The 19,667-nt window shown below is 41.2% G+C and overlaps 1 protein-coding gene across 9 annotated transcripts in view; it reads left to right on the top strand.

Annotated features, from left to right (window-relative positions):
• Nucleotides 1-6,721: 6,721 nt before the first annotated feature.
• The window catches only part of TGS1 (trimethylguanosine synthase 1), a 30,008-nt gene continuing 17,062 nt past the window's right edge, over nt 6,722-19,667 (top strand). For 6 of the 9 annotated variants that reach the window (XR_012630525.1, XR_012630523.1, XR_012630524.1 and 3 more), the window contains exons 1-8: nt 6,722-6,851; nt 7,718-7,782; nt 10,264-10,418; nt 12,449-13,301; nt 14,683-14,800; nt 15,729-15,815; nt 16,851-17,022; nt 18,449-18,803. Coding sequence is in view for 6 of the 9 variants with exons in the window: in XM_074881408.1 (XP_074737509.1) it covers nt 6,754-6,851; nt 7,718-7,782; nt 10,264-10,418; nt 12,449-13,301; nt 14,683-14,800; nt 15,729-15,815; nt 16,851-17,022; nt 18,449-18,803 (1,903 nt within the window). In the remaining 3 variants the exon portion in view is untranslated. Of the gene's footprint in view, nt 6,852-7,717; nt 7,783-8,739; nt 8,963-9,025; nt 9,091-10,263; nt 10,419-12,448; nt 13,302-14,682; nt 14,801-15,728; nt 15,816-16,850; nt 17,023-18,448; nt 18,804-19,667 lie in introns of those variants that run through there. The other 3 variants (XM_074881448.1, XM_074881430.1, XM_074881439.1) reach the window with 3 other exon arrangements.

The raw sequence follows: 19,667 nt of genomic DNA on the forward strand, positions 1-19,667 counted from the left end.
CTCTCCTCACATACGTCAGTGTTATTTGCAGCCAAACCATCGAATTTGGGGAAATACCTCCCAGATGAACAAACTGTCTATATTTTCTCATAGTCATATGCTATAATTAAGGAAATTAAAAATACTTGATGGGCTGAGAGTGCAGAAAGAGCAGAATGAAATAAAAGGTTCCCATTGAGCAAAAACATTGAAAAGAAAAATGCAGCTAAAGCTTTTGGATTCTCAAAAATGAACTGGGAAGCAACGCGGTTCAATGATTAGTTCCAGAGAAACAATGTTTCCCCTAGAATTTTACTGAAAATACTAATCATGAAACACAGCAAATAAATTTAAAACATGCAATTCAAACGTACCGTGAAAGAAATACACATATAATTGTTATGAATTTAACAGAAAGAAAATAATAAAGTTACTGGTCACTTGAAGTCTTAGCATAAAAAGAAGCTCTAGCAAGTGGCCCACCTATTACTGCTGGAGCTTGCCCCGACTTCAGCTGTTAAATTGCAAGTGAGGGTGACCTTGCATCTGAGGATCAGGACTTCAGCAAGAACAAGTTCAGCGTCAGAGGAAAACCCCTGTATGGAAGACCTCCTTTTTATTATGGAAGCACTAACATTAAACTGCTTTACTGCAGATAGGCAAGGGCACGTCCCTAATTTGTCACCCCGTTTCTTGGGAGGCTAGATCTGTTAGATTAGTTTTGTTATCCTGCAGTTACTTAAACCAGTAGGATCTTGTTTTGTGGTCAGTGGCGGCTGCTGAGGTGAAAATTAATTGCTTTTGTAAGCTCTTGCCTGTGGCCATGTCCTCTGATTTGTCTGTCTTTGACATTACTTTTTGGCCTGAAAGCATAAAAAATCTTGCATTCTTTATGCAAAGTTGCTACCCACTGTTTAGATTAGAAACAATCTTTCCACTCAGTATGTACATACTATTTAGTATAATGGGTATATGATTAGGGCTCTTATACAATGCCAAAAAGTCCACAAAACTTGCAAGTACAAATTAATAACCAACAGAGAAACAGAAATTTGTTATTTGCAGAGCTAATTGGAAAACAGAGCTATAATAAAGCACTATAAAACTTATAGTCACAGAAGGCTGCACCTATAAAAACTAACCCAATTCAAAGAGAAATACACTTTATGTTAAAGAAGAATTAAAGCTACACATCTTCAGGCTAATTTTTTAAGATGTCCTCGATGTGTTCACCGTCTTAGGATGTGGTCTCCTCTGCCTTAAACTACATCAGTAGCACTTCCAAAGGTGCAAATGTATAGTGGCCACTTTAAATGGTCTGGCCCATTACCTAGGACTATGTAACTGGATACGATTTAACAGCATGTGCTACTGTACAGAAAAAGGAATACAAAAAGTTAAACCAAAGACTACAATAGATAGAAGTATTAGGTTAATGGTGTCTGATAACTGGCAAGAATAAACAGGTACTGTTCCAATTAATTATGTTTCCCACGGGATTCAAAGATGCTTTGAAGACAGCAGGCACTGACAGTATTCATTTAGGCTGTGAAGACATATGAAACCAGGGACAATCAAATCCATGGTACAAGCATTACAAAAGTTATCTATTATCTTTCTGGTCTGGCTGGCTTTTGCCTCCAAGCGTGAGCTAGATGATTCTTCATGTAGGAATTAAAGGTACCAGCAATAACCGATGGGACTCCCCAGTGCTGCAACAAACCAGTTAGTTATTCTGTGACAATTTCTCCGCTCTGGTGAAATGTCACATATGCTTATTTGGCCTGGTTTATACAGACAAAGAAACAGAAAAGACACCACCACCACCACCAAAAGCCAAACCACAAAGCACACACACACACACACAAAAAAAAAAAAAAAAAAAAAAAAAAAAAAAGCCCGAAACAACAAAAAACCCAGAGCTCATCACTGTATAAAAATAAGAGCAATTAAAATTCATATTCTGTCCTGGAATCAAAGGACATGGAGCTGTGACCAAAGCACCCCTTTACTTCTTGTTTTCCAATAGACTTTCTCTTAAACACTTTTGCTTTGCTTCTGTGAAAGCGAAGTAATTACTATTTAACAATGTTATTGTTTCACTGTAATTGGAAATGCCAAACAAACCATAACAGCTAAGGCAACCACAATGATTACAAGAACCTGCATCTCCCACAGGTTTGTCTAATGACACAATCTGAGTACAGCTACAGCATGCTTAGAGGATTGTGCCCATTACTAGAAGGCTGAGACTTAAGGTGTCTCTAAGAAGGCAATTAGGGGATTAAAAATGCACCCTATAGTAAGTAATGGACCTAAATAACATGCCTGGACACCATGTTTGCTTTGTGTCCTTCTAAACATTTGTTTGGCTCATCAACCATTTAAAGAAAATATCGAATCTAGCTAGGATGGCTTCATGTATTTCAAAATAAAAGCAAAAAATTGTTATGTGCTGAGCAAGAATTAGAAGTGCAAGGTTTTTGGGACCATAAGAGTTTAATTCGCACTGACACAATGTTGCCACATAAAATTACATTCTCATGTGCCAGATCTCTCCTATCTAAACGTCAAAAGGGACTTTGACACAGAAAAAAAAATCTTCTCTCACAGATGGTCACAAAATCATGTCAAACTACCTTGACATTATGATTTGCATTTGCCTAGTGGACTCTAGACTTCATGAAAAAAAGTGAAAAGGATATAATACTGAGAGACCTTTAGTTCTGCAAGTCATGAATAATATTTGAGTATCTGGCCATTTATACAGTGGCAAATACCTTTTCAGAGGACTGGAGGGTCTCTGAAGCTTAAGCCAATTGTGCATCCTTCTGTGCACATCTGCAGCTGAAGAAGTGACACTTCCTCCAGTTCCTCCTCTTTATTAGAGACTATCTTCAAGCTAAAAGAAAATACCCTCACTTACCATGCCATAATTTTCCATACAGGTTTCACAGACGTGTCACCATTTGCAGCCTTCTATCCCACAGTTCTTTGGAATAATGTCCCTTTAGGTCAGTTTTTCTCTTGTAAATGTGAAGCAAAAGACCGAAATGGTACAAAACACCAGGCAGAAACACCTCAGTTACAAAGAGCATTATAACTGGCATTTGGATCAGCCAGAACCAGGGCACACATCGTAGAAAGTCGCCCAGATACTTCATCTGAATCAATTCTTCTGATATATAAATTGCAGAGATTAGAGATTCTCATGTATAGCATTCAGGTCTACATACTCCTTCCTGCTAAGGGAGAATACAGTACATTGAGTTAAACACTCAAATATTTCTCTCAGCTTATCCACTTCAGAAAGATTATAGAATTGCTTGTCTTTTGTAACATGTAACTTAGAAAATTTTGTTCTGTTTAAATACTCTTCTTAACCTTATCATCTGCTTATAAAGCAAGATGCTGATAAACAACTTGGGTTTTGATTATATTTAGATACATATATAAGCTGATCATTTCCTCCAAGAGAACAGTGAAGGTTCTTTTCTGTAAGTTCTTACATAAACAAATAATAAACCCCAGCTTGACTCAGAAATATGCCTTATTTCCCCAGCACTTCTCATACATGGTAAGGCAGACACACATGTAAGGCTGGAAATCAGAATTACATGAGCAGGTAAGAGTTACTGTGAGAGTATCTTCTATTTTATACACATTTGGTTTTGTTTTATTTTTAATAGCTAAGGATGCTGTTCTCAGCATCCCTCAATTTATCATTATTTGGTCAGTATCTGTCATGGAAGTTAGCCTTGGAAAGGGATTTAAAAAGAAGGAAATCAAAATCATGAAGAGCTTTAAAGCCAGCTGGGAGGCAAGGTCACATTCTGAGAAGCACAGATAAAAGCAGTGAAGCCAGGATCACCGGGAAGTGGAGGTCTCTGCTATCACCGAAGATATAAATTTTTTAAAAAGCAACAGGTAGGCCCAAGAAGGGCTTTGAAGCTGAGGCCCAAGATGGTTTGTGAGGGCAAAGGAGCAAGGAGCTGAAAACAGGTGAGGGCAGTGGAGAATGAAGTGTTTCAGAACAGGCCCTGCCAGAGGGAAGCAAGGGCGGGCTGAGGAGGGCAGGTAGTCTGAGGAGCAGGCTACAGAGCCACTGGCTGCTTTGGTTTCATTTGTGTGGGTCAGGTAAATCATTTTGAGTTCCAGGGGAAGCATATATCAACCCTGTACTGACTCAATGTGAAGCAGTCCATCATTCTCCTACAAGACAGACTCCTTGTCAAGCACAAAATTAAACCAGCTTCAATAGATATGACTTTTAAAAACAGTAGTATCTCATCAGTGGGTATTTTTTAAGGATGGCTTATTTCACTTTAGCTTAAGCATGTTATTTGCCAGTACATGCTAAACTGAAACAAGCATTATTAGAAGCATCTTTTTGCTAGTTGAAGTGTAACATTTTAAAATCACGTCTGCTAAAAACCACACTCCAAGTGCACCACCCTGACTAGGTCAGACCAGTCAGTGCACTTGTGGTCCAAAGAGGATATTGCTGTTATGATATAGTACAACTAGAAAAATGTCAGAAAAGAGTAACGAGGAAAACCAGAGGTATAGACTGGCTCCCAGAGAAGGAACATCAAATATGTTAGGGCTTGTCAGCTTGGAAAAGAGAGAGATTATAAGGAATATGACTGACATCTACAAAATCCAGCAGTACAGTAGCTGAGGATGGATCAATTGCTCACTTACTCTTCCAGTAAGGGAAGCATCACTTGAAGCTGGAAAAAGCCATGTTCAAAATGAAAAAGGTGACTTCTCATGCAAGAGCTGATAGACGTGTTCATTGCTAGATGATGGGTCCAGGGGAAAGCTGGACAAGTATCACAAGGAGAAATCCTTGGTCTTACTAAACAGGCAGAAACCATATGCCATCAGCTGCAGATGGCTGGGGAATGGGAGAGTATTAGGAGGCATTCTCACATATGTCTAGCCTTAACTGCTGAGGGCTGCAGGATATTGGGCTTGGATATCATAAAAGAACAACAACAGTTCTTATACAAAAGTATTCTCTGCATTTCACTTGAAAGGTAGTATTGTTTCCTTAAAAGAGGAGTATAATAATTCTCAAGATGTTTGGCAATTCACAATTCAACTTTTATACACTCAGCATTTGGCTGTTGCTAAACAATTTGTGTTGAAAGATTTTTATTTTACTGCATTTTCAGTTTTGAAATATGAAGGTGATGAAGCATCCTAATTGCAAATGTGGTTATACTCATACGAGTGCTAGAACTGGTGCAATTTTCCATACATGTCCTGACTAATGACAGTATTTAATGCTTTTGGTTATATCAGATGTAAAATGGTCCATGATTCAGGATACATTAATTTTAAGATTTTTTATGTTAAGTGGATGGAATTTGTTGTTGGATGGTAGCTGTGCTACTGTCACCTGAATGGTCAGTCCTTCTGCCTCCAAACTCCACTTTGCATATTTCCTACATGAAACATTGTAAAAATCCTGAGGACATCTTGCATCCTCATGAGACTTCATAGCCTTGTTACCCAAAATGTACTGATGCAAATGGAATGAGACAGCACAGTAAAACCCAGTATCCCAGCTTGTCAAAAGCATACTCCTTGCAGAGGGCGTAAAAGCAGGGCAGGTACATATGACACACTTCTTTCTAATACTCTCCCAGTGTCCAGGAGGCAGGCTAGCAGGTAAGAAGGGATCACAAAGTCCATAATTATTATCTGAGAAATCCTGTCCAAGTGATATCTAGGAAGGCTTTGTAATGGTCTTCAGGGAGACCTGGATTTCATGCAATTTACAGATAAACTCTGATTAGGCTAAGTATTGCTGAATAGTCCATCGCTCAGTGCTTTATGTAGGAAACCTCTAAAACCTTGTGCATCATCATATAAAGTCTCTACAGTAGAGGCAAGAATAAAATCTAATCCTACGCAGGGCAGCATCCTATGATCCGTTCAACACTGCACCTGCCCTTCTCTCCTACCAGCCTCCTATTCCAAACACCCCCCAACTTTCACAACAGGTCAGCAGGTCTCCCAAATCCGTCTCTTTCACTCCACAACGATCTTTTCCCAGGTTAGATCTGATTCGGTGCCCGAAGCAGGACTCCACAAGAAAGAAGCCTGCGAGCAAAACAGTTCCCTCTCTCAGTCGCAGGCATTGCCGCTCCCCGACGCTTTCCCCCCGAACCCCACGCCCCCCTGCCCTCTCCCCGGCCCCACCAGGCTGTGCTTTCACTTCCACTCCCTCCGTCCGCCCTGTCCTCATTCTCTACTCGTTTTAAGCCCTCCTGTTACTTCTGCCCAAGCCACTACTCCAATACGCTTTGCTCAGGCTTCCCGCTCGTTTCCCACTCCCGGTGCATTTTTTGCAGTCCCTTTGGCTGCAGATTTTTGTTGCGATGTCCGTTCCTCCCCACCCTTTCTTCCCCCCTCTCAACCAAGACGCGACTATTCCTCGTGGGGAGCCACTGAAAGCACACGAAGCCACGTTACACAGGCCCCCCCAACCACAGCCCCCAGAGCGCAGCTACTCTGCGGCTGGGTAGCCTGGGACGCCGACCGGCAAAGCAGGGTGCTGAAAGCTGAACCCCAAACCGGGTGCAGCGGCTGCTCCCCGAGCGGAGACCCCGCTCCCCGCCTCGCCCCCGTCCCAGCAGCTCGGCGCGGCTCGGGCCGCCCCTCGGCCGCGGCCGGGCGGTGGCGGGGCGGGCCCGGCGCTCCCGGCAGTTCCGGCGGAAGGCGGCGGCGGGTCGGTGCGGCGGCGTGTGTCTTCCCGCAGGGATGGTGCAGGACCCGCGGGGACGGCTGGTGGCCGAGCTGCTGCTGCGGGCGGGGGCGGCCCGCAGCATCCTCTGCCTCTGCTCCCGCGCCTTCGTCGAGTGAGTAGCGGGCTCTCGGCACCGGGCGCGGGGCGGGGGGGGGCACCTGAACGCCGGTTCCCGCGGGCAGGCCTTGCCGGAGCGGGCACGGCCCGGGGGGCGGCGGCGGGCCCGGCGGCCGGAGCCTGCTCCCTCCCCGGCTGGGGCAGCGGCTGCGCGGGCTCAGGCTGCAGCGCTCCCGCCCTGCCGCGGCTCCGGCGGGCGCCCCCCGCCGCCCTTCTCCCTTCTCCACGCGGCTGCGGAGGGACCCGGAGCCTCCCCGAGCCGGAGGGGGAGGAGCGGGTTTCTCAGAGGGGTGCTGCCCATGGCGGCTGTCGCAGGTGCTTCGGGAGAAGAGGTTGTGGCTGTTACCGGAGCTTTTGACGTTGTAACACGCTCAGTGTTTAGCTGAGGCACTTGCAGAGATGAGGTGCCCCGGCAGCGTTGGATGGTGGCTGAAATGTTTCCAGTTTTGGACTGAAGACACTAAATTCCACCCACTTAAACAGAACGTTTTGTGGGCCAAAAATTTAATTCCCGGGCATTCTGTATAGCAGCAACGTGTTCTGAACATCTCTCATGCAGGCTTTCACATCAGGCTTTAAAGTGCTGCCTTTTTCATCTTTTTCTTTGCTTTGGGTGTTTAGAATCACAGAGCAGCTCACGTGGGAAGGGACCTTGAAAGATCATCTGGGCCAGCATTTTGTGGGAAAGAGAGCCGAGATGAGGTTATCTAGCACCCTGTCCAGTCACACCTTGAAACCTCCAGCAGTGGGGACTCTACCACGTTCCTGGGGAGGTTGTTCCACTGAGTGATTGTTTTTACCATAAAAAAAAAATTGTTTTAATGACAAACTTCTGTGTCAATGTCTCTCTTCATGTTCCAGAGATCGAAAATTATATAAACTGGGATTAAAAGGATTTTATGTCAAAGATGACAATGATAGTACAGGTAAGGTAATAAAATGTACCATGCGATATGATGTACAGTTATACTTGAAGTGACATGCGTGGTTCAGTAGGACTGTATAACTGCTAACCCATAGTTCTTGTTTCTGGCTTGTTTTTCAGTACTGTTGTTACGGGGACGGATGTGAATAATAACTTAGCACTTGTGTAACTTCCAAGTTACTATGATCTTGATGTGGATGTTTATGTCAAACCAGATGCATGGGTCAGAGCCCCACGTTGGGCATCAAAAAGGCTGTCGTGGTTTAAGCCCAGCTGGCAGCCTAACACCACACAGCCGCTCGCTCACCATTCCCCGTCCCAGGGGATGGGGGAGAGAATTAGACAAGTAAATGTAAGGAGACTCTTAGGTTGAGATAAAAACAATTTAATAATTGAAATAAAATCAAAATAATGATGATGATAATAATAATAATAATAGTAATAATAGAATATACAGACAAGCGGTGCACAATGTGATTGCTTACCACCCACCAACTGATGACCAGCCCGTTCCCAGCTGGTGAACCCAGAGGAGGGAAAATCCTGAAACCACAGTCCTGAAAGAGTGCGAGCTTCCTGGCCAACACTCATCTATACACTGAGCATGACGTTATATGATATGAAATATTCCTTTGGCGAGTTTGGGTCCATTGGTCTGGCTGTGCTCCCTCCCAGTTTCTTGTGCTCCTGTGCACTAGCAGGACATGGGAAGTTGAAAAGTCTTTGATTTCGTAGCAACAGCTGAAAACATCAGTGCATCATCAACATTCTTCTCATACTAAATCCCATACTGAATCCAAAACACAGCACTTTTCTAGCTACTAAGAAGAAAAAAGCTCTATCCCAGCCAAAACGAGAATAATGCTTATTCCCATTTGCACAGATTTACCAGCTCACATAATCTTCACCTGGTGCACAGAGCAGATTAGCTCACAAGTGCCTGACCTGCTCTCAAATCATAATTTCAACTTCCCTAGCTCAAAATTAATTATATAATGGAGGGTCTGCAAATCCTAGATAGTTGCCTGGGAGAAATACTGCCCTGCTGCCTCTACCCAGCCTAGGACACTGGCTGTTGCTGATTAATCTGCTGGGCCAAAAGCAGAGAAGAAGCAATAGCCCCGATCAGAGAAATTATGATTTACATGTACATGAGGAATCGTATGAGGAGGAGCAGTCAAGTAAGTGTCTCCCTACTTGCTTGTATTTTAGGAATAATAATAGTGCACGCTCTGGGAAATTCAACAGCAGTCCCTTGCTCCATCCTCATGAATTCCCCACACGTGCCTATATGAACATAATTCCTTTGGTATGTGATTTTTCAATGCTGTCTTGGTAGCTTCAGCATTGTATAATATCTTGATTTGAAAGGAAGGAGTCTGAACAGAAAGGAATGTCCATAGATACTGAGAATGAATAGCACAGGTCAGATGCAGGCAGTGTGAATGGAGCAAAGAAGGAGAATGTAAACCGTGTTTTTGTGCATATATGACTGAATTGTGGTGAAAGTAATCAGTTAAAAACAGAAGAGTCTTGTGCTGTGTGATAATTTGGCAGTAAATATATCATGACCCCAAAAAAAAAAATCTTGAATTATTCAGTTTTATCAACTCTCAAGAGTTTTTGTATTTCATAAGTTTCATCAATATGCAGTTCCTACTTTCTCAGAGGTATTTGTCATTTTATATACATATGATGTTGCTTAAAAACATGATAGATGTGCAAGCAGTGTTTTGATAGTTGATCAGTTTTCTGAGATAATTGTTTTGTAGTTCATACGTTACATTTCTGAAAATTTTGTTATCTTTGTTAGTGTGGTTTTTGAAAGATTTGTAGCGAAACCAGCAGTTTCTTATATTTTAAGCCAAAACATGCCAAAAGAACTACTGTAAAGAATGTTCTTTTCCTAATACTAACTGTTGTTTGCTGGGCATTATTGTAGTTTGCTCTGCAAGTTATTGAGGTGAATGTTTGTGGTGGGTTGACCCCAACCACCCACACTCTCTACCCCAGTTTTTATTGCCGAGCATCACATTATACTGTATTGACTATCCCTTCAGCCAGTTTGGGCCAGCAGTCCCAACTGTGTCCCCTCCCAGTCTCTTGCCCACCCCAGCCTACTCACTGGGGAGGGCAGAGCGGAGAAAAGAGGAAGCTATGATGCTGTGCAAGCACTTCTTGGCAATAGCCAAAATATGGGTGTGTTATTCATACTGTTTTAGTCACAGATCCAAAACACAACGCCATACAGGCTGATATGAGGAAAGTTAACCCCATCCCAGATAGACTCAGTGCAGTGTTTTGACTGTTGAAGTTAGATTTTGGTTTCTACTGATAGTTATGTAGAAAATAAGATGCTTATGATGAAAATTTTAAATGGGAAAGGAAACTTAAGAGGCAGTTGTGCTAATTTTTGTAGGCCTTGCTGTTGCACTGAGGTATCAGAACCAGATTATATTCACTTAATATAATTTGTTAATAGGGGAGGAGACCCATTGTCCCAATGTGACATTAAAGGTGGATACTAATCATGCTCTTGACCTGGAAGAAGTTGAACTAGACCCGGAGGCCAAGCTTATGAAGAGTATGGGATTGCCTCTTCAGTTTGGTGGGCAGTCAGCCCACAGGGACTTTGTGGTAAAACTTTATTTGCTTTATTTGTTCTGTTTACTTTACTTTGTGTTTCCAGAGGTTGGGGCATGTCTGCTCCTCGGTTATCTTTGAGACTGCAGTTCATGGAAATGTATCTGAGCTGGCTTTAAGCTGTCTGCAAGCTGCCTGCCCTGCATACTTTTGACAGCATACAGCACCGTGGTCTGTGCAGTTTGTAAAATCCATCTGCCAATTTGACTAAACAGGGTCAGGCTGTGCTTTATGCTTTTCCATATCTATATTCCTCTTGCTACTAGAGATAGCTAATTTCAAACAGCCGTGGTAATGTTAATGCTCTGCATCAGGACAACTAGTAGGCTCCAATCTGAGCACGTGTGTTGACGCTGTCTGCTTTAACCATTTACCTTTAGACACTAATATAAAAAGCTAGTTTCTCAGATTCCCCTTGCCACCGATAAAGCTGGGCTGTTCCAAAGGACGGGAATGAGGCTTGAGTGCTCTGCTTCCCATAGGGAGCTTTTGGCCTTTAGAGGAAGACTAAAGTTGTTCACAGATGAGGAACAGACAGTGGGATATTCACACTGGCCGCTTTATGGAATACAGACCTTCCTGGCAGTGGCAGAATACTTACGTGCGGAGCACTCCATGGTTCTGACCTGATAAATTTGTACATAAATAGGAGAAACTTGTACATGATTTTAATTGATGGCGTGTAAATAGACCTTGCAGGCATCCAACTTCAAGACCAAAGTATACATGCAGTTTTTGTTGCTATGTAGTAATACTGCAGTTAAGTTGAATGAGAAAATAATGTATGTTTTTACTAGGTGACTACTAAGCATTGTGCTTTGCACTGGGTGTATTAACATGACATTATGAGGGATGTGGATGAAAGATTAATGCCAGTTCTCTGAACCTAACTTCTTTATAGTCCACCTTACACATTTGTCAATGCAGCAAAACTAGGGATTGCAGCTGGTGGGACCTTTGAAGTAATATCTGTACGTTTGCACTCTTGCCTGTGTGAGTTGTCCCTCATCACTGCTGCCTTTTTACCTGCCAAACTTGATTTGGCAGTTTATGAGAAAATTTGGTAGATTTATCTGATAAAAACATCCAAGAAAATCAGGGTTTTTTTATCTTGTTTATATCTGTAAGCACAGGAACTTAACTAACTCTCACTGAAACAAGTGGAGCTGTATTTGATGAAACCAGCAAGTTACCTTAGTGTTTTCTTTCAGTAACAGGTTTCTGTCTTCTGTTCCACTAGACAACTGAAGTAGTCTGAATTTGTTGTAACAAGTGAAATGGTTGTATTGCACAAATGAAAGGGCCGCCTGTTTGGAGAGGAGGCTGTTTCCTTGTGTTTCTGTTAGCCAACTTGGAGATCAGTATGAGATGGGAAGAATATTACACCCCTCTTTTGGGTCAGTGTCTTCAGACATACAGATATTCAGCTGCAGGATTTACAGAGCTTGCGAGTATAAAGCAATGCTTTTTTGTCTAAAGCACCCAGAAATAGCGATACCATTCTATTAGGCTGAGCATTATTTAATCACTACCCTAATAAGACACCTGAATGGTGTTTGCTGGCTAGGCAGATACCAGGTGACAGTAAGGGTCAGCCTCCACAGGTCCTTGATGTTACTGAGATAGTTTTTACCATTGAGCTCAACCCAGTGACCCCTCAATTCATGACCAACCTCCCTTTAGGATTTTATAGTGTTTCATGTAGGTATCTTTCCTTCTGAATCCTTGAGCTACTAATGACTTCCCTCTCAGCAGCCCCACTTCTGTCTGTAATTCCACCTTTTTGTGTGTGTGTTTCTATAGACTTTATTACAGCTCTTTCCCACAACTTCCTCAGAAAGGGTTATGCAGCGGGGCCCTGTCAGACCCATAAACCCTACAGCCTTTTGTGGGGAGAAGGCTAATACCAGGGTTGCAGTGAGAGGGAGGATTTCAATGGAAACAGAAATGTGCTTGGAGAGATGACAAGAAAAGACTGCATATATGTTGTAGACTTCTAAGTATGTTTTTCCATTATATTTTAGGCAACAGAAAATTATAGAAAGAGGAGTAACATGAAGATTATGAAAAAGAAAAAGAAGAAGAAAAAAGAGTTGCAACAAAAACATGAGGATAAAATGGTGCAGGAATGCCAGGATCAAGCTTGTGGTTGTCATATCCAGTCCATTTCTGATGAGCAGGCCCTAGCTACAGAGCAAGGTGAGAAGAGCAGCAAACCTCAAGTTATAAGTGAAGGAAACTGTGAAAGTTCAGAAAGTCTTGCAAATGAGGCTTTACCCAGCGAACTTAAAGGAAAATGGGAGAAGTACTGGAGTGAGTATGGAGAGGGCCTTCTTTGGCAAAGTTGGCTGGAGAAACATCAGGAGCTCTTGTCGTCTGAGGCAACCACGGCCTCTGAGCCTTGGAATAATCCAGACACCAGGAAAGAGTGGGAGCAGCATTATAGTGAACTGTACTGGTATTACTGGGAACAGTTTCAGTACTGGACAAGTCAAGGATGGACTACTGAGAGCTCACACAGTGACAACCTGGAAGCTAATGGGGTTACCCAGGAGATGGATCTTTCGGGAAGAATGGACTTGGTTAGCCCAGGGGCTGAATGTAGTGAAGTGCTGAGCTTGGAGCTGTCTCCCTCTAACACCAGAAGTGAGGAAACACTCCCTTCAAGTCCTGATCTCCACAGTGAAATAATCTCTGGGATTTGTAATTTAAATCTGAATCTGGAGGAAGTGGAGCAGAGCAGTGCAGCTCTAACAGTAGCCCACCAGGGTCCTCAAGAGCATAGTTCATCTGACAGTGAAAGCCAGAAGGAGCCCTGTGATGGAGGAACCAGGAAAAGGAGTGCATCTTGTGAAAATAAAAGTATTAACCAGTCAGGTAATACAAAATCAGCTAAAATTGATTCTACCAGAATTTCTGTAGGTGGTTATATATAACAAGGACTTGTCTGTATTATGCCATTTTAGATAAATCAGTCAAGTATTTTGTGGTATGATTACATACTTCATTCCATTTTCTTCCGTCTGCTTGTCTGGATGATCTCTCTCTCTAACCTGTATATTGAATGTGTTCTTCAGCCAGAAGTGATTTGAACAGAACACGTACTTCATAAATCTTCAAATGCACTACAAAAAGTGGTGAGAGAGCACTGTTAGTGTGTATTTATCTGTTTATCTTAGTATTGGTATTGCAACTGTGATCACTGATAGACTAAAATTAACAAAAACTCAGGTTGATGTTCTCACGAATGTGACAGATTTTAAGAACGGCTTTTTGAGAAGTTCTGGGGTTGTTTTTTTATTTTTGCCTTCTGCCTAAAAATGCCATACTTAAAAATAAGCTCTTGTTCTGTTGTACTGTGTTACTGTGGACCAGATGTCTTCCAGAGGTCCTTTCCAGCATTAAGTTATCAATTAGTGAGCTGCAGTCATCTCTACAACCCCAAATTCATACATTCACAGATAGTGTTAACAAGTGAAAGTGCCAGGTAATGTAGTAATATGGTGAAAGTCAGTGGCTGTGCTTTACACTACTGGAAGAGCTTCTGTGAGGGAGGTATGAGACTGGGCTGGAGATGTTTTTGCCAGCCAGTTCAGCATGCAGTGAAAGTAGCCATCTCATTTGCCTGCCAGTTCTTCCTGCCAGCATTCACTGTAAGCAGCAGTGTAATGTGTTTCCAACTGTTGTATGGTTTCTCCTGATGAAGAAGAACAATGAAGCAGCTCAGATACTTCGGTTTGGTGGGAAACCTCTGAGTCTGCTGCTAGTGACTTTCTAAGGAAGGAAGGAGCAGGTGTGATCCCATCTTTATCCTACAGTAGAGTTGGAATGGCAGAGGTGAAAGGAAAACCTTTACAACAAGAAATGAGAGTGAGTGTTGGAATCCTCTCTTATTAAATGTATGTGAATATCTTTGCATAGATAATGAAATGGAAACAAAATCTATGCACAAGGAGGAAACTGTTTTGAATTTGTACCTTGTAGGCATTTTATTTTTCTTGAAGAGCTGAGATAATTTGAAGTTGGTCATGCTTAAGATTATTAACTCTACAGTGTAATTGTGTACAAGTGAAAGCTTGTGTTAGTATGTTGTCCCTCAAAGACAGGTAAAGATATTTGTGTTTGGCACTTGTGCCTTACTTGTCAGATTCAGGTACGTACGACAATCTAAATGTAGCTGCAGACGTACTTTGGGGACAGGAAGATAAGGAATTAATTTATGCAGAATGAAAATATGATCTCATCTATCTTTTTTTAGGTTCACAGGGGCCATGTAGCTCGAAATCAAATGACAAAGAGCAGTTGCTGCATCATGACCAAGATGAAGATGAGGATGAAGAGCCTCCTGAATACAGACACGCCAAAGTTAAGAGAAGGCAAGTCATGAAATTTATATGAGCTTTTTTCTCTAGAAGCCTCCTGATTTATAGTAACTATCTGATTGAGATTGTGAGTTAAAATTTCAGTACAAAACCTCATTGTCTTCCATCACTGATTATCTTTACCTGGCAACAAGTGGTGGATATTTCTTCTCTTCCGTTGCTTTATGAAAACAATGTTTGGCCTCAATGACTCTGCAAGGTGACAGTACTGTTCTTGTGCCACTGAAGTATGCAAGATTGTTAAATTGGGTAGGGTAACTTGCTTATATAGGTCTAATTAGTGTAAGATGATACAAGAACAATAGTAAATAATTTGTATTGTTTAACTGAATTGTATGCTGCCAGTAAAGTGCTCAGTGCTATGACAATCATAAAATAGCAATCTCTGCCTTGTCATAGTCTTTTCTTTCTTCTCTAAAAATGTATAGCCTCAAAGATGATGACATGGCTCTTCCTCTCTAATAAATTTACAAACTTAAAGGTGAAGGGATGGATGGAATTATTATCTGCTAATCATGTAGCTTTGGTTTTGTTCTAATATTTTGCTGTTGCCATAGCATTAATAATAGATAATAATATGGATAACAGATGATAAAGGTAATTTGGAAATAGGGTGAACAAACACTATCTTCATCAGTTCCATGTAGGGCTTGATATTAAATATTTTAAGAGGTCATTCGGAGTAGTTGAAATATTATAACCCCAATAGAAGGATATATGTCCCTAGAATTCGGTTAAAAAAAAAAAGTATGTGCTCATGCATATGAATGGACTGGTGTTATCTGCCTTGCTTGGTTTCAGCAGTGTGTGGAAGAACTTTCTGAAGCCCCCGTTTAAATGTTTTTCATATGTTTCTTATTGGTATATCTGTAAAATAAGAGTGTTTTTTACACTAACTTTGTCATCTGTGTTTTTTTCCTAGCCATGAACTGGATGTGGATGAGAACCCGGTGGAAGATCCTGAGGAAACCTGCTCTGTTTTGGGTTTCAAGTGTGGCACAGGACAAAAGTAATTGCTTATCAGGGTTTCTTCGTAGCAAGTCAGCTCTCTTGTTGTTATTCAAATAGACCATTTGTCTCCATTCCCGTTTTGTTAAACTTTTGAAGATGATTCCCAAAGTTAGTCTGTGCTCTTAATAAAACTGTCATCCTTTGGCTAGAGAGATGCAAAATTACGGAAACTAATAAAAGAATAAGAAAAATGCTTTGAAAGAGAAGTGTGACTCGTAAGTCACACGTACAAGTGCAGTTGTGTAAATGTTAATTGGCTGGTCAGCAACTTAAATTAGAGCTTAAAGGCTCTGACCATGAATGGTCCTTTCAGTTTGGAGTCTGTGAATTGAGATCATAATTTATAGCTGTTTCATACTGGAATGAGGTTGCTTTATACTAGTAAAATATTGCTGTACTAATAAAGTGTTGCCAGGGTGTTGATCAGGGAAATTTCATTTTTGGTGGCATGACCTAAAGATCTGGTGGTTGGTGCTGTAGAAGTAACATCATAGGGCACAGGTGGACTGTAGCTTAGGTCTAGCACTTCTGCAAGATTTAAGTTTTTTAGTATATATATATATATATGTTTCAAAGAGGAGTGTGTTTTGTAGTTGACAATCTCTGTTCTACTTTATAAAAATTATTTAAGTGGATTGCCTATGTTTCTTTTTTTTTTTTTTTTAAATTGCATTTCCCAGGAGACAAAAGTAGCTGTTTTGAAGATTCTTTACACCCACCAAAAAGATGTTTTATCCCACTAATGAAGATATTTTTTTCATTTCCTATTCTTCAGCCTCCTCTGGGAAATTGTTTCCACCTAAAGTTGTACACCTATTAGAAAAAAAAAAATAAAATCTAAAACCAATTCGGGTAAACATTTTCAAATATAAAGTTATTTAAATGTTTTCATGAAGGTACATTGTTTTGCAGCTACATCCAATGACATATATTTTAAGAGTGGAGCAAATGTCTCATAAAGAAATAATTTGGTCTAAATCAATTTCTGTAGGCATCAACATTCATGTTAAAGCTTTTTTATTTTTAATTTCAGGTATGGTGGCATTCCAGATTTCACCCACCGAAGTGTGCAGTACTTGGAGAAAAAAGCAAAACTCAAGTCCAAATTCTTGGATATGCGTAAACCAAGGAAGAGCAAAAACACACACATCTTCTTTACAGAGGAATCTGAAACATCTTGCAAAAAAAATAAAACTTTGAAGAAGGTAGGTTTGTTAGCATTGCTGTAATTCATAGGTTTTTCTGCTCCTTTAGCTGTTGTTGAATTATGAAAATGAAAAAGAAAATTAAATGCCCAGAATAGGTGGCATTTTTTAGGTGTCAGTCCACTGCTCTTTATTCTTTTGATTTGGTTTGTGTTTTTTTCCCTGCTTAGGTGAAGAGTAGTTAGGTTAGGGTGGGTATGGAAAGGTGTTGGTGGACTCTGTCAGTCTATCAAGAGGAATGTGAGTTTAGTTGTGAATTTATGTGAAAGTCATTCCTAACATCTGGGTGCATCATTCCTATAGAGGTGTGTGTAGGTTTCTATAGTTACTAAAAGTATCTCTGATTTTAAAATGCATTTGAGGGCATTTGTTAGTACTGGCATTTCAGCAGTGAGAGAAAAATGTTTGTATAGGTTAGTGTATGTTGTGTAACTCCATGTTCTTAATAATTTGTATCAACATTTTTGCTTACACCTCTACCTGCATTTATTTTCACCTAACTTTATGCTTTTTTTTTTTATTCAGAAATCAGTAATGAGTAGAAAAACTTGTTCACTGTAGATTTTTCTTAGTTGAGTTTCTTTAAAATCTGTTACCTCAGATTTTCAATGTTACTTTGTCGCCTTCTGGGATGCTTGGCATTCCCTAATGCTAAAGTGCAAAACTCTTGTTTTCTGGTGGTGACAGGACATATTGTATTGAACTCCAGTCCCATTGCTGTAACTTTTGATCAGTGGCTTGACCATTGCTGTCTTGTGCCTGAGGCCAGTGTAGTTCAAGATCAACTTCAATTATGTGGAAAAAAAAAAAGTTATAAATTTCCTCAGACTTTCTGGTAAGGAATGGCCTAGTGCCACTCAGAGCAACTGTAACGTAAAAGTGAGCATCTGCATATGCCTTTGAAGAGTTTGCACTGGCGTCTGCCCGCTGGTTAGGATGTAATGTTGTCTACTGTGCAGCAGAACCCTTTAGCATGTGGTGCCATCTACAACTTGTAGATGAGTTAACTAATGTATGAAGGTAATTTTACCTGTTTATGCTGACCTGAGAGGCAGAGTACAGCTTCTCTGAATGCAGATTGGAGGAAAGATATTTAATTTAAAAGTAGTAGTCTTGGTTACCTGTGCTGTGGCAAGTCTGACTATTTATATTTCAGACACTATTTGAGAATTATTTACTTTGTGGAGTTTCTCTTTTGCCAGTAGCTGGTATCTAGTTCCCAAAGACAGCTTGTTTACAAATGTAAAAAGGCAGCACAGTTAATTCACTTCCTGAATGTTTTAACTCGATATTTTACTTTTTTTGAAATGCATGTGGTCAAGAGTTCATGCATGGCAGGTGCTTTTGAAGTGTAAGGCGTTTTAAAGTGTTCTCTTGGTAGCTGGTTAACAGGACCATCTAATCATCTGATATTTGACAATTGCAGGTGGAAGAGTTCCTAAAGCGGGTTAATAAACCTGGGGAGGAAGCCCCATCCCAGACAGCCTCCCCTTGGGGTAAACCGGAGGCGTTGTCCTCGAGCAGCAGCGACTTGGAGGATCAGGAAAGTGTTACTGTCACACAGACTGCGACACTGAACACTGAAAACCAAAAGCCACCATCTTCCAGCGCGGCCTTCACAGAACCTGGAGGGAGTAACCTTGAGGAGGAAGCGCTGCACGTGTCAGCAAGTGGCTCCGATGACGGGGGTGTGGGGAGGCAGGAATGTGGCTGCGGACGGCAGCTGGTCTCTCTGGATATTCCCGATTATCTCCGGGCAGAGACAGAGGATGTCAGCCAAGGTACATCAGTTTCCAACAAATTGGAAATGAATTGGCAGTGGGCTCTTAATACTGCCTTCCCAAATTACAGTGTTGTGTGGTATTTATTTGTTCTGTTTATTCAAAGAGACTCATTAGGTCCAAGGTAAGGCTGACTGAGAGCTGTGCCAATGGAAGTAGCTTATTCCCGGGGCACCAGAATCCCAGGTCTTGCCTTTAATATTGGCAATATTTCTCCATAGGTAAACAGTCATTGTTGATTCTAGATGTGATGCAACAGGTCTCCAATGCACACCCTTTTTCCCCTGTAAGGATGAGGGTGATCAACTTCAGGTAGATCACAGACCGTCAGGTTTTGGGTTCTCAGATGCACATTGCTGAGCTTTGGGGAACACGTGTTGTTAAAATTATTTTCTGGGAGGAAAAAAAAATTCTGTATTATGAACTTCTCTATTTAACTGTGTAAACAAAGGAAAACAGGATTATTCAGGTTTCTACATATAGTTTAATCCTTCCTACAGTAATTCAGTTATGTTAGATTTCTACTGTAAAACTCCTGTCTAGATTGGTTCTTATTCCTTATTTATGTAAGGGCATTAAGTTGGTCTCTGATCAACTTGTTTGCTCACTATGTAGAGTTTATTGCCATCAGTTGAAGATGATGGCTAACCTGTTAAGGCTCTTAAGTATTGGATGAGGTGTTACGATTTTTAGGACTGTGACTGATGCCTGTCAGGTAACACTATTCCCTTGAAATACAGGATGCTCTTTTTAATTTATACCACTAATCTGCGTAATCTGGCGAACAGTAGTAAAGGACATTTAGCAGTGTTGTTAAACATTAGCATCTTATCTTAACTCTCACCTGTCTACCAATTACATTCC

The sequence above is a fragment of the Strix uralensis genome, chromosome 1, assembly GCF_047716275.1.
Source record: "Strix uralensis isolate ZFMK-TIS-50842 chromosome 1, bStrUra1, whole genome shotgun sequence".
NCBI classification, from domain to species: domain Eukaryota; kingdom Metazoa; phylum Chordata; class Aves; order Strigiformes; family Strigidae; genus Strix; species Strix uralensis.